This window comes from Lepidochelys kempii, chromosome 1 (assembly GCF_965140285.1).
Source record: "Lepidochelys kempii isolate rLepKem1 chromosome 1, rLepKem1.hap1, whole genome shotgun sequence".
NCBI classification, from domain to species: Eukaryota; Metazoa; Chordata; order Testudines; family Cheloniidae; genus Lepidochelys; species Lepidochelys kempii.
The window spans coordinates 217560542-217573484 of NC_136380.1; the positions used below are offsets into that span (position 1 = coordinate 217560542).

Genomic DNA, 12943 nt, shown 5'->3' on the forward strand with positions numbered 1-12943 from the left:
TCTGTGTGTCTTTTTTGTAACTTAAGGTTTTGCCTAGAGGGATTCTCTATGTTTGAATCTAATTACCCTGTAAGGTATCTACCATCCTGATTTTACAGAGGTGATTCCTTTTTACTTCTATTAAAAGTCTTCTTGTAAGAAAACTGAATGCTTTTTCATTGTTCTCAGATCCAAGGGTTTGGGTCTGTGGTCACCTATGCAAATAGGTTTGGTAAAAATCCTCACCATACCCAGGAAGTGGGGTGCAAGGGTTGGGAGGATTTTTGGGGGAAAGACATGTCCAAACTACATTTTCTCAGGAACCCAGATAAAGTTTGGTGGTGGAAGTGGAAGTCCAGGGGTAAAGGGTAAATTAGTTTGTACCTTGGGGAAGTTTTAACCTAAGCTGGTAAAAGTAAGCTTAGGAGGTTTTCATGTAGGTCCCCACATCTGTACCCTAGAGTTCAGAGTGGGGAAGGAACCTTGACAATCTGTAACTCAGAAGAGCAAGGAATGGATCTTCCTGCTGTAGGATTTTCTTGGCTGTCTGTACAGCTCCCTCAGCCTTTCCAGTCCCTTGTGAGCAATATGGTGCTAATAATATGATCAAAATCATATTTTGTACAGAATGACTTAAATTTTGCTGCAGTGAATTGTGGCCCATGGTCTATCACAAATTGCCCTGGAATGCTGAAATGAGCAAATATGCACTTCAGTTTCTCAATAACATTGCACCATTGTGTGTCTTTCAAGTATATTATTTCTGTATGCCTGGAAAAATAGTCCACTACAATTAGGTAATGATGTCCTCTGAATTTGCATAAATCTGCAGCTAGTCTTTTCCAAGGTCTGTCTGGTAGAAGTGTTTGTACACTGTATGGTTCAGCATTGTCTCTTAAGCTTATTTGTACTGGATCGCCTTTCAAAAGTCCAGTATCATCCAATCCTCTTCTGCCAAAATTCTTCTGCCTTTCTCACTAGGCCCATCATGGTTGCCATGCTGCTGCTGCTATGGCTGTTGGTCTTTGATCCTTTGATCAGGTGCACTCTGAATATATAGCTTTTGTCTTTATAAATCGTTTCTATGGTGAACAGGCCCATGCAGTTCAGAATACCTCCTATGCTAGTCAGAGCTGGGTCAGGTGATCTCAGCTGTGGGAGGGGTTGAAGGTGATTGTAAATCCCTTCTGAGATGACTGTTACATCTTCTCCTCACTCAATTTTAAAGTCAATAGTCTTTCTATGGGTATTCATTTTCACTCTCCAGTAAGGCTCTGTGTCATCACACAATAGATCTCAGAAAAAATCCCTCTTGATTGTCTGTAATATGAATCAACTCTCTGACTGCTTTAGTACAGCAACCACTGCAAAATGTCCATATTTTGTGCATTTTTATTACATCTAGTGCCTTTGGCTAGATGTACACCTGTGGGCTACAAATTTTTCCACATCTTGTACACTTATTGTGAAAGGCTCTGTAGTTTGCCTGGAATTTCTTCATAGCCTGAGGGCTTTTATGGTAACAACTTTTAGCACTCATGCTGTGTGTGTTTACAGCTTCTAACCTAGTTTCATGATTTTCAAGTTGACCTGCCTTTTGTTTTGCTCTTTGGCTAGTTCAGACTGCTTGCTATCTGTACAGTTGTGGGTAGATTTAAGTGATGTCTGTCTTTAATTGTAGTTGCTGCAAGAGGCTTTTGTCTGTTAATCTAATTGTTAGCCTCTCTCTGATAGTTTCATGTTTTGCAGTCCCAAAATCACAGTTGTTAGCAAATACATGCAAAGCTCTTATAAAACATTCTACATTTTCTCTTGGTTCCTGACTTCTCTGGGGTAAACATGCTCTATCACAAACCATATTTCTCTAAGGTATAAAGTATACATCAAACATAGCCAGAACCCTTCCCCATAGCACAAATTAAAGAAGATATCTGAGTATCTCCCATTTCCTGGTGGAGTTTTGTAGCAATGCAAAATCTTGGAAAATACTGCTTCCAGTCTATTCATTCTGAAGTTCTATCAAAGCTGAAATTCAGTCTAGGGCATTGTTGATAAGATCAATCATCCAATCTTTGTTGCTGTTTTCTTTCTGTTCCTGTTCTCTTCTAGCACTAGTTTACTTCTGAACACCTCATACAAGATAGGTTGCAAGACTGCTACTAGCAGGTCAGGCTTCTGTACCAGGTATGGACTGGTTACAGAGCTTCCTTTGCGGAGCGATACACCAGATGTGTTTGCTATAAGAGGCTTTATTTTGCTTTAATGCTATTTGTTTTAATGAACTGCCAGGAATGGCTGTTGTGAGCTTAAGTAAAATATGTTACATGTGACACCACCTGGCAGTTGATCAATATAATACAATTGGTTGGAATGATCTGTCCCTTTCCCCAGTAATTGATTCATCAGAGTCTGATCCCCCATTTTACTGCTCTCTTTTTCCTTGCCCTCTCTCCCCAAAAACGACCCTCCCAAAAGCAGCTGAGGCAAAACCCCAGCTTGGAGAGGGGAAGGAGAGGATGAGGGCCACTTTATCCTATGAATTGTCTCACAAGTTAGATGGTGGCTCACCTCTTTGAGAGAGCTCTTGACGGAAACAAAACCAGACAGCATCTTTACCTCCATTAGGACCACATTAGAGCCCTCACACCTCCCAGTGTAGCTGGAATGAGGAGAAGAGGATTGTTAGCAGCCTCACTGCCTGTACCACTTGGCCATGCCTGAAAAGCCCCTGGTACTGAGTGACTGAAGGGATAAATACTATGAACAACATGAAAGACTGGTTCCCCCACCAATCCCCATGTCAGCAGAATAGCCTCCATCTGCAGAGTCTGGCTCCACAGAGAGCTGAGTTCCACCAAACGGAGGTGGAAAATCCATCCGTCTGTGCTACATGTCTTCAGGGTTGTTTCCATGCTCAGGAGAAGGCAGAATGGCTCTCAGGCAGGGACACATGGTACCACAGAATTGTCTGCCACCCACAAAAAGCTACAAACCACCAGCCATAAGGGTGCACTATGATGGGGTAGGGGTCCCACTCTCACAGAGCAGCCAGAATGTGGTTTTAGAAACTGAAAAATTATAAAATGAACACTAGCTGTGTTTTTGTAGGACCTACAGTATTTTTCTAGAATATAGGAAATTAGAGTTTGGAAAGCTCTGCTAGGTCCTGTCTTGTCCATCCTTTCCCTTGAACTGGCCAATGCAGTATTGTGCCCAGCAGTCTGTTCTCCAGTGTTTTGTTTGCTCTTACGTATAAGAGTGACCTGCAAAGGAAAGGAAGAGCTGTGCTTGTGCCTTTGCTGTGTTCCTTTACGCTGCACAGAGAAGACCTGAGAAACATTTTTCTTTTTTTAAGGTTTCCATCCCCTACCCTCTTTTTTAACATTAGATATTCAGGTCTCATTGGCCCTGTGTCAAGGTTCCTTCCCCACTCTGAACTCTAGGGTACAGATGTGGGGACCTGCATGACAAAACCCCTCAGCTTATTTTTACCAGCTTAGGTTAAAACTTCCCCAAGGTACAAACTATTTTACCTTTTGCCCTTGGACTTTATCGCTGCCACCACCAAACGTCTAACAAATATATAACTGGGAAAGAGACCATTTGGAAACGTCTTTCCCCGCAAAACCCTCCCAAACCCTTTCCTTGGGGAAGGCTTGATAAAAATCCGCACCAATTTGCATAGGTGAACACAGATTCAAACCCTTGGACCTTAAGAACAAGGAAAAAGCAATCAGGTTCTTAAAAGAAGAATTTTAATTGAAGAAAAATAAAAGAATCACCTCTGTAAAATCAGGATGGTAAATACCTTACAGGGTAATCAGATTCAAAACATAGAGAATCCCTCTAGGCAAAACCTTAAGTTACAAAAAGACACAAAAACAGGAATATCCATTCCATTCAGCACAACTTATTTTATGAGCCATTTAAACAAAACCCCAAAAAATTGTTTTCATGCAGGTCCCCACATCTGTACCCTAGAGTTCAGAGTGGGGAAGGAACCTTGTGAAAACCATAAACTAGGATGTGGTACAGCTCTGTAGGCAAAGAGCAACTGCTGCAACGCTAGTTCCCAATCGTTGGAGTGCTCTTTTACAAATTTACGTATCATGGCTCCCAAAGTTCCATTAAACTTCTTACCACCATCAAACAAATGGCATGGTGGAGGAGTGGCAACCAAGTGATTTGCCCCATGAGCTTCCCAAAGGCTTTCCATAGTTCCTGCCAGAAAATTAGTTCCTGCATCTGTGAGGATGTCGGAGGGCCAACCTACAAAACACCCTCCGAACCTCTCTGGCCCTTGCTAAAGAAAACATGTCAAGGTTCCTTCCCCACTCTGAACTCTAGGGTACAGATGTGGGGACCTGCATGAAAACCTCCTAAGCTTACTTTTTCCAGCTTAGGCTAAAACGTCCCCAGGGTACAAACTATTTTACCCTTTGCCCTTGGACTTTATCGCTGCCACCACCAAACATCTAACAGGTATATAACTGGGAAAGAGCCCATTTGGAAACGTCTTTCACCCCAAAATCCTCCCAAACCCTACACCCCCTTTCCTGGGGAAGGTTTGATTAAAAATCCTCACCAATTTGCATAGGTGAGTACAGACTCAAACCCTTGGATCTTAAGAACAATGAAAAAGCATTCAGATTCTTAAACGAATAATTTTAATAGAAGAAAAAGTAAAAGAATCACCTCTGTGAAATCAGGATGGTAAATACCTTACAGGGTAATCAGATTCAAAACATAGAGAATCCCTCTAGGCAAAACCTTAAGTTACAAAAAAGACACACAGATAGGAATATTCATTCTATTCAGCACAGCTTATTTTCTCAGCCATTTAAAGAAATCAGAATCTAGCTAGATTACTTACTAAATTCTAAGACTCTATTCCTGTTCTGTCCCCGGCACAAGCATCACACAGACAGAGAGAGAGGCTCTGTTTCTCCCTCCCCCCAGCTTTTGAAAGTATCTTGTCTCCTCATTGGTCATTTTGGTCAGGTGCCAGCGAGGTTATCCTAGCTTCTTAACCCTTTACAGGTGAAATGGGTTTTTTTCTCTAGCCAGGAGGGATTTTAAAGGTGTTTACCCTTCCCTTTATATTTATGATAAGGCTGCATCGAGGTTCATAGGAATTGTTGTTCAGGCTCCATATGCCCCCATTCTCCCTATGGGGCAAGAACCCTTGACCGATTATATCTTCCATAATGCATCATGGTGACCATCTTACTGAGCCATGTGATGCATCATTAGTTATATATGACTGCAGGTGCATTATGAGATATGTAGTCCTGCCGGAAGCCTGACCTGGGGTGGGGAGAATGGGGGCATATGCAACCCAAATTGCATCTCTTGAGGCACCATGCACCTTACGCAGATGTAGTTCAAAGGGGGACTGATTCAAAGCTAGACATTTAGATTCAGTTCAACAACCAAGCACAAAATGTGTTGTTTTGAGAATATGGAAACATTCCATTTCACTAGAAAAGATTGAAACAAAATATTTTGTCATTTCTGAATCAATTGTTTTTTTGCAACTTTTTATTCTGCAAAAAATGTTATTTCTAATGTTCATCTCATTTTCTCTCAGCTCTCATTTAAACCCAGTTCATTTTATAGACAAGGTCTTTTTAAAAGCAAAGTGCAGATGGGACCGTTAGTGAGTGATAATGGGGAATCACAGCAGGAGACAAAGCACTTATCTTCATGTAAAGCACTGCAGCAGTGCAAATGTAGCACTTCAGTAAAGACACTACTATGCCAAAGAGAGAACTTCTCCTGTCATGTGGTTAATCCACCTCCCCAAGAGGCATTAGCTATGTCAACAGGAGAAGCTCCCTTGTCAACATAGAGCTGTCTATGTACACTGCAGGTTAGGTCAGTATAACTACAGCACGAGGGGAGTAGACCTAGTCAAGGACACGTGAAATAAGGTGAAAAGCCAGAGAATCGGATGCAGGGTTTTCTTTGTTCAGAGAGAACACTCCTAGGACAGACATGCTGAGAGAGGGCTGAATAAAGCAATTTACAAAGAGACTTTGAAAGAATTAAATATGCATAGTTTGGATAAATAATGAATAACTAGAAGGCACAATAATTCACTACATGCATTTAAAACGGTAAATACCAAAAAAAGAGGGGACATTATTTAGGGGACTTGAACAGATAAAATTAGGTGTAAATGGGCTGAAACCAAGAAAAGGGGAGCATTTCAGGAAACTTTTTCTGTGAAGGGGCTCCCAGACTGTGGAGTAGTTTCCCAAAGGGAAGGGGGTCAGAAGTCCCATTAGCTGAGGCACTTACAACTAGTATTATATAAATCCCTGGAACATGCCCTTCAATTCTAGGACAAACCACTTGTCACAATGCTACATGCTGTGGCCGGCTGCACTTCATGGGAGCAGCAGGGATGGAACTTACAGGCTGGTGTTCCAAACCCCCAGGCCTCGACCACTTCATCCAAAAGAGACCCCGTTACATGTTAGCCGTATCAGGCCCTGGCACACAGCTGAGTATTTCTGTTTCCATCCTGTAGTGGGCAGAGAGCATCTACAGTCCCACAGTTCATGTTTACAAGTAAGGAACAATCCCACACTAGTCGCTAACTGGAAAAGGTGAGGGCTACTGGACACAATGGTGCTTAGCAGATCTTTTCCCACAGACCCTTTCCCCCTGGCTGGCTGTGCAGGGCAGAGCCCTAGCTGGATGGGACACATGTTGGCCTGAGAAGTCCTGGGGCTGAGCAGGGATAAGGGGGTTGGGAACAGAGAGGCCAGGAGCCATTGGTCAGGGTGGTGAATTCATTTATTTGTAATGTTTGTTTCCCTCTTGTTGCGGCTGTTTTCTCTCTGTCGCTCCCTCCAACCACCTCAGCCTGCGCAGAGGCTAAGCGGGTGGGACGTAGGAGGCTCAGAACACGACTCCATCCCTCACACATTGCTCTGCTCGGCTCCCACTGTGAGGGGGAAAGGAGCGGGAACAGGAGGGATTTAGAGAAGAGACTGGCTAGGCCTCCCCTGGGCTTGGGCACAGAGCCAGCAACACACATCCAGGGCTGGGCACAACTGCTCTGCCGCAGGGAGCAGAGCCCTGCCAGGGCCCCAGGCAGGAGATTCCGTGGCCCTGATCTCTCCCTCCCAGGGACAGGGCCTTGCCTCATCTGCCTCCATACGGAGCGTCTCATAGCGCTGGGGAGTTGCAGCACAGGATCCAGCGCAGGCTGTGTCAGCCTAGGGTCTGCCTGGAACCATCTCTGCCGTGTCTGACACTGCAGAGCAGGGATGGACCTGGGGCCACAGGATGCATAGGCTCAGCTCGGACATTTGCTTTAGGAGCGAGGTGCAATGTTCCCTCTAATTTTTGACAGGCCGTGTGCACAAAAAATTTCTTCTGTGCAAATTTGTGCGCACAGTGTTTTGCCATGTGCGCGGGGTTTAGGATCTGTGTGTGCACACGCACAGCTTAGAGGGAACAGCAGCGAGGTGCTGATCTGGGGAGCACGTCCTCTCCCTGCCCCTTTGTTCCTATGGGACCCGGCCCAGAATGGAGTGAATCCATTTACACCAGAGCCATCAGTGCCCACGGGAGGGAAGGGAGCTCCCTGCATTGGGACTGAGCACCTGCCTGTGGATCAGCACCAGGGGCATGAAGTCCAGAGAAGCCCTTGGATGCTGAGATCCTTCCCTGGGCCTCTCAGTCCTGCAGAACAAGGGCTGGGAGAAGGAGGCTTCTGCTGAGTCCTGCTGCTGGGAGACCCTCCCTTCCTCTGTCTGCCTGGCTTTCCTGTGCTTTGGTTCTTTCATTCACTCTCTGATCCTCCCTGTCACAGATATTTTGGCTCCTCTGATCCTAGCCAGAAGCAGGAAGCTCAGACCCAACTGCTGGGGAGAGGGGTAAAGAATCTGAGCTTACAGGACAGGCTGAGAGGCCTAAAGTTCTTATTTGATCCGAGCCCAGACAGCCCATCTCTGAAAGCTTCACAGAAACAAGCTACCCAGTGAGATGGCAGGGACTTGTTGGCTCTGATTGGGCTGGAGCCCTCGCCCTGCCCCAGGAAGAGCCTCTCACAAACCATTGCAATGGCCCAATTTCCATAGGGCTCACGAGGCAGAGGCTGCGGGGTGAATGGAGCACCTATCCCCCGGAATAAGCAAAGATGCCATCAGTGCAGGCAACAAACCCCTGTGCAGGGGAAAAAAGCCACCAGCTCCAAGTGCACGGGGGATGCACTGCCTGGAGCTGAGCTCTCGCAGTGGGGAGTAGATCTGGGGGTGCTGTGAGCAGGACGAGGGGAGGAAATGGCTCTTCATACGCTACCTTTGCTGCAGGGGGCACTGTACTCGGCGATGGCAAATTCATCTGGAAGGCACAAGGGAAGGGAGATGTGATCAGGGCTGTGTGAGACCCAACCAGGACTCCTCACACTTCCACCAGGCCCTCTGCAGAGAGCTGGCACTGCACCAGAGATCTCAGGGAGGAGGGGAGGGAGCCCTCTCTCCAGGGGCACTGGGGGAACCTCAGCTGGGCTCCATGGGAGGAAGGCAACGGTTACCCCAAGGCTACAGCGCAACAGGCATCTCCAGAGGGTCTGTGCCAGGTGCCCTATGTCCGTTTGCACCTCGCCTGACTCACGACCAGAGCCCAACGGCACCCCGGCGGTTTTGTCACCCAATGTCCTAGCTGGGAGTGGAGGAGCGAATGTGCCTCCCCCAGGTCAGCTGGGATCTCAGGTCAGGATCTGAACCCAAGACCCTCCCAGATCCATGGGTTGGCACCTTCCCTCTACAGTGCGGGAGGGGTCTGGGCTCGTGGTGCGAGCATGAGGCCAGTGGAATATGATCCCTCGCCCATAATCCCTGTGTGCCCCACATTCTCATCTGGGAGAGGGGAGACGCTGCTGAGATGGGCCTGTTGTGTTCAGAGATGAGAGGGGGACACTGTCTGCGTGGGGCAAACCAGTGTCAGGGATGGTGGCGGCAGGGCCATTCGGGTTGGAAGCAGAAGGAGAAGGAAATGGGGTTTGCCCTTGAACCTGCCCGGGCAGTCGCTGAGCAGGCACCACTGGCGTGAGGTTCTCAGCTCAGCCCCAGGCCTGTCCCCAACCTCAGGAGGCAGCCCAGGGGTGGGGAGGTGGATCATCAAGAGAACGAGGCCAAACACAACCCTGAGCCCAGCGGGTCCCCCTGTGGCTGTGACTGTGGCCTCTCCCCTCCCTATGACAGGCCCATGGTGGCTAACGTCCCCCCGTCCCTGCCCCCACACACACCCGTCTCGTAGTAATCATAGACTTTCACCAGCGCCGGCTTCAGGCTCTGCACGGGGAAGTCCTGCTCCACCATGAAGGAGAAACTCTGAGTCACATTGTTCACCTGGGATGTGGGGGGGAAACAGACAAGACTCAGGAGGATGCTCTGAGCCACCTCACCCACTCCTTCCCCATCTCTCCCATGTACCCCCATTGCTCCCCCCCCATGATCTTGCAGGTCCAGCATCTGCCCCCCTTGGCTGCAGGGCCTGGCAGGGATCAGGCCCTGGGGGAGGAGGGAGAAGCCCTGCCCCCCAACCCCCGGGTACGTGCCGCTCTCCCTGGTACCCGTAGGCTCTGTATGTTGGGGGAGCAGAAAGTGCTGAAGGGAAATACTGAGGAGCAGCAGCAGCTGGCGGGGGATACATGGGTTTGTCTTTCCTTGCCCTGGCCTGGGAGATTTCCTCCATTCAGTGCCTCTATCGCGGGTATGTTGCGGGTGACTCTCTCCTTGGCTCATCCTGGCCCCATGTGGCCGCTTACCTGCTCCATGTAGAGCAGCACGTGGTTGGTGCTCAGTTCTGTGCGGTGGATGTGGTGATGTCCTTCCAGCTGCCAGCAGCCAAGGGAGAGAAGCAGGATGTTACTGGGCCCCTCTTCAAACTACCCCAGAGCCCTAAGGAATGGGATGCTGGTGCATTAAAGGAATGAGTGGAGTCTCTCGTGTGGCCCTACCCACCTAGTGGACTGAGGTGTAAAGTGCCTCAGATTGAGAGCATCTGATTTCCAAAACCTGACCCAGGGACCATGCTGCCACCATCCACCATGCTGCCCACCATGTGGCACCCTGTCCGCGGCTGGCCAGTGGCAGCAAGAAGACTGTGACCATGGCAGAAAGCCAGGATGGATTGGGAGACAGCTCAGCAGACAGAGAGGACTTAGAGGAGCAGTAGCCTGGACTCCCAGAACTCTGATATTCCAAGTAAGACTCAGGACCCCAGCCAGCAAAAACCAGGCTCCCTCCGTGCCTCACTGGCACTTGGAGTCACCCTTATCCATGCCAGAGTCCTCCTACAATGACTGGGCACAGGGGGTTGTGTTAGGAGGTTCTTGCTTAGAGGTGCTGGCAGCTGTATGGCTGGACCTGGGGCCAATGTCCTGACCAGGCAGTCCATCCCCATGGGTGGGTGCATGGCTCTTCTAATGAGTCAGCCCCATGGTGGGCAGGTCCCGACTGGGCTACCTGCCACCGGGGATCATCCGGTTTGGCTAAGAGTGTGGAGGGTGTCGCAGTGTGTGTGTGTGTGGGGATGTTATGTGGGGGAAGGTAGGAGAAATACATCCTCAGTGCTTATGGTTGGTTGTTCAAGGAGTGGTGCATTTGGAGCTTGTTTTGAGACTCATTTGGGCTTGTCATTTTGAAATATCTGGCAACCCTAAGTCACCCTGAGTCTCTATCAAGTGCAGCATCAGCTCAGTGTCTGATCTGTCCCCAGAGTGGAGGGTTGTGGCTGTGAGCACTGCCTTCCCTGTTCTCACAGGCTTCATTAAGATGGTGAGATCTCACCTCAGGGCCCCTGAAGGGGCACCTCCCACCATCTGGATCTCCCTGAGGAGATGTAGGGCCTGGGGTGGGCTCAGGAGTTTCAGTGTGTGTGTGTGTGTGGGGGGGTGTTAGAATTGGGGGAGCAGAGAGGGGCACAGGGAGATGGAGGCTCCTCACTCTCTCCCCCAAGCACCCTGCAAGCCCAGCCTGACTTCCCCTTACAGGAACACTGCCCCCTCCAGGGGAGACTGTGAGGTGCCTCCAGCCGAGCCTGCTCCCCCTGTGCGTAACAGTTTACCAGGGAATCACTGAGTGGGAGCTCAGGGGGATGGGACAGGATGGGGAAGGAGTGGGGGATCAGGGGAGGGTCAGAAAGAAGAGATGGGGTCAGAGAGACGGAGACAAGGGCCGAGGGGGGGAGGGAGCCTGATGCTGGAGAAGGGACTAGGGAGTGGCCAGGCTGCAAATGAGGGGTTGGGGTTTGGAGTTGACCTGGGGCCAGATACCCCTCAAGTGGGGTTGGAGGCAAAGTGCCCTGGATGCCCACTGGTTGGGGTTGTGGGGAGCTGGATTCCACTTGGGTGTGAGGCAGATACCCTTGGCTGTGGCCCATACACAGAATGGGCCGTTACCTTCCTCACTGATGTCTTCACAGGGATGAATCCTGAGAGCATCTTAACGTCAACGATGACCATGTTGGAGACAGGGCGTTTCCCTGTGTATCTGGGAGACCAAGCGGGAAATGAAACAAAGTTTAATACATCTCAGCACAGAGCTGATGCACCTCAACCCTGAGCTGCAGCACCTCACACCCTCACTGGCCCCCTGTCCTGCCACTACCTTTCATCGCTGCCCTGCAGCCCCCTGCTATTCCAGTCCTGGTTTCCCCACACAGCTCTGCCAATGTCCCTCAGTTCTGCCCTGGAGCATGTAAGTTTGCTGAAAGTCCCTCAAGCACAAGGCTTCCCATCCAATAAGGGGTTTAGTTAAAATATGCCCATCATTGGTGGGGGCAGGAAGAGGGAGCAATTTAAATAACTTGATTTTTTAAAAATATAATTGATTTATAAGTGAGTCAGGTTTTGAAAAATCAGTGTAAAGGTTTGCGCAATTAAAACTTTAGATTATAGTGTGTGCTGAACTAACTTATAAAGATGGTGTTTCTAAATGCTGCTACTGCTAGGGGATCCTATTTGAATTTTACAAAAATTCTGCACACAAAAACCAAAATATTGGAAGTGAAGGTGCTGTTCCTACAAACTTTTTAGCAGGTACCTACTTCCAGTCACATGAACAGAGGCACAGGTGAGGAAACTGAAGCATGTGCAGAAATGTTTGCAGCATCAGGGGCTAAAACTGTATTAATTATTATTATTATTAAAAACATTGGTTTTATTGGGATAGAATTTCTGTCACTTCAGATCCAAACTGGTTTACTGTTAGCCCTGGGAAGTTATTTCAATACAAAGCAACCGTGAGCTTCTTTATATACACTCCTACGCCCATATTTTGGCATCTAAGGGTGGGCTTTGTAAAAGCACCAAAGTGATTTAGGAGCACAAGTCTGATTGAACTCAGACTGCAAATCCCGCTGAAGAAGAATGGCCAGGTCAAAGCATTCGGCTCCTGTGACTGGGGGCAGTTCACTCAATGGGAGGGTAGTGGTGGTTGCAGATACAGAAAGGGCTACTGGCCGGGCAGTTTTGTGTCTGAGTTTGTGTTTCTCTCACACTAAGGATGTTACTGAAGTTCTTAGCCCTGGTCTACACTAGGACTTTAGGTCGAATTTAGCAGCGTTAAATCAATGTAAACCTGCACCCGTCCACTCGATGAAGCCCTTTTTTTCGACTTAAAGGGCTCTTAAAATCGATTTCCTTACTCCACCCCTGACAAGTGGATTAGCGCTTAAATCGGCCTTGCGGGGTCGAATTTGGGGTACTGTGGACACAATTCGACGGTATTGGCCTCCGGGAGCTATCCCAGAGTGCTCCATTGTGACTGCTCTGGACAGCACTCTCAACTCAGATGCACGATTGTTTGCCGTTGCTCTGATGCAGGGAGGGGCGACTGACGACACGGCTTACAGGGTTGGCTTACAGGGAGCTAAAATCAACAAAGGGGGTGGCTTTACATCAAGCAGTATTTCAGGCAGGACTTCACGGAGGGTTCCAATA

The 12943-nt window shown here is 48.5% G+C and overlaps 1 protein-coding gene across 2 annotated transcripts in view; it reads right to left on the reverse strand.

The window, feature by feature from the left end:
* Window positions 1-6765: 6765 nt before the first annotated feature.
* Window positions 6766-12943, reverse strand: part of LOC140898777 (alpha-2-macroglobulin) — a 66555-nt gene continuing 60377 nt past the window's right edge. For both annotated transcript variants that reach the window (XM_073313165.2, XM_073313156.2), the window contains exons 32-36: window positions 11402-11492; window positions 9767-9835; window positions 9245-9347; window positions 8296-8337; window positions 6766-6934 (exon numbers count right to left, since the gene is read on the reverse strand). In XM_073313165.2, the coding sequence (XP_073169266.2) occupies window positions 6909-6934; window positions 8296-8337; window positions 9245-9347; window positions 9767-9835; window positions 11402-11492 (331 nt within the window). In that variant the 3' untranslated portion in view covers window positions 6766-6908. The remainder of the gene's footprint in view (window positions 6935-8295; window positions 8338-9244; window positions 9348-9766; window positions 9836-11401; window positions 11493-12943) is intronic.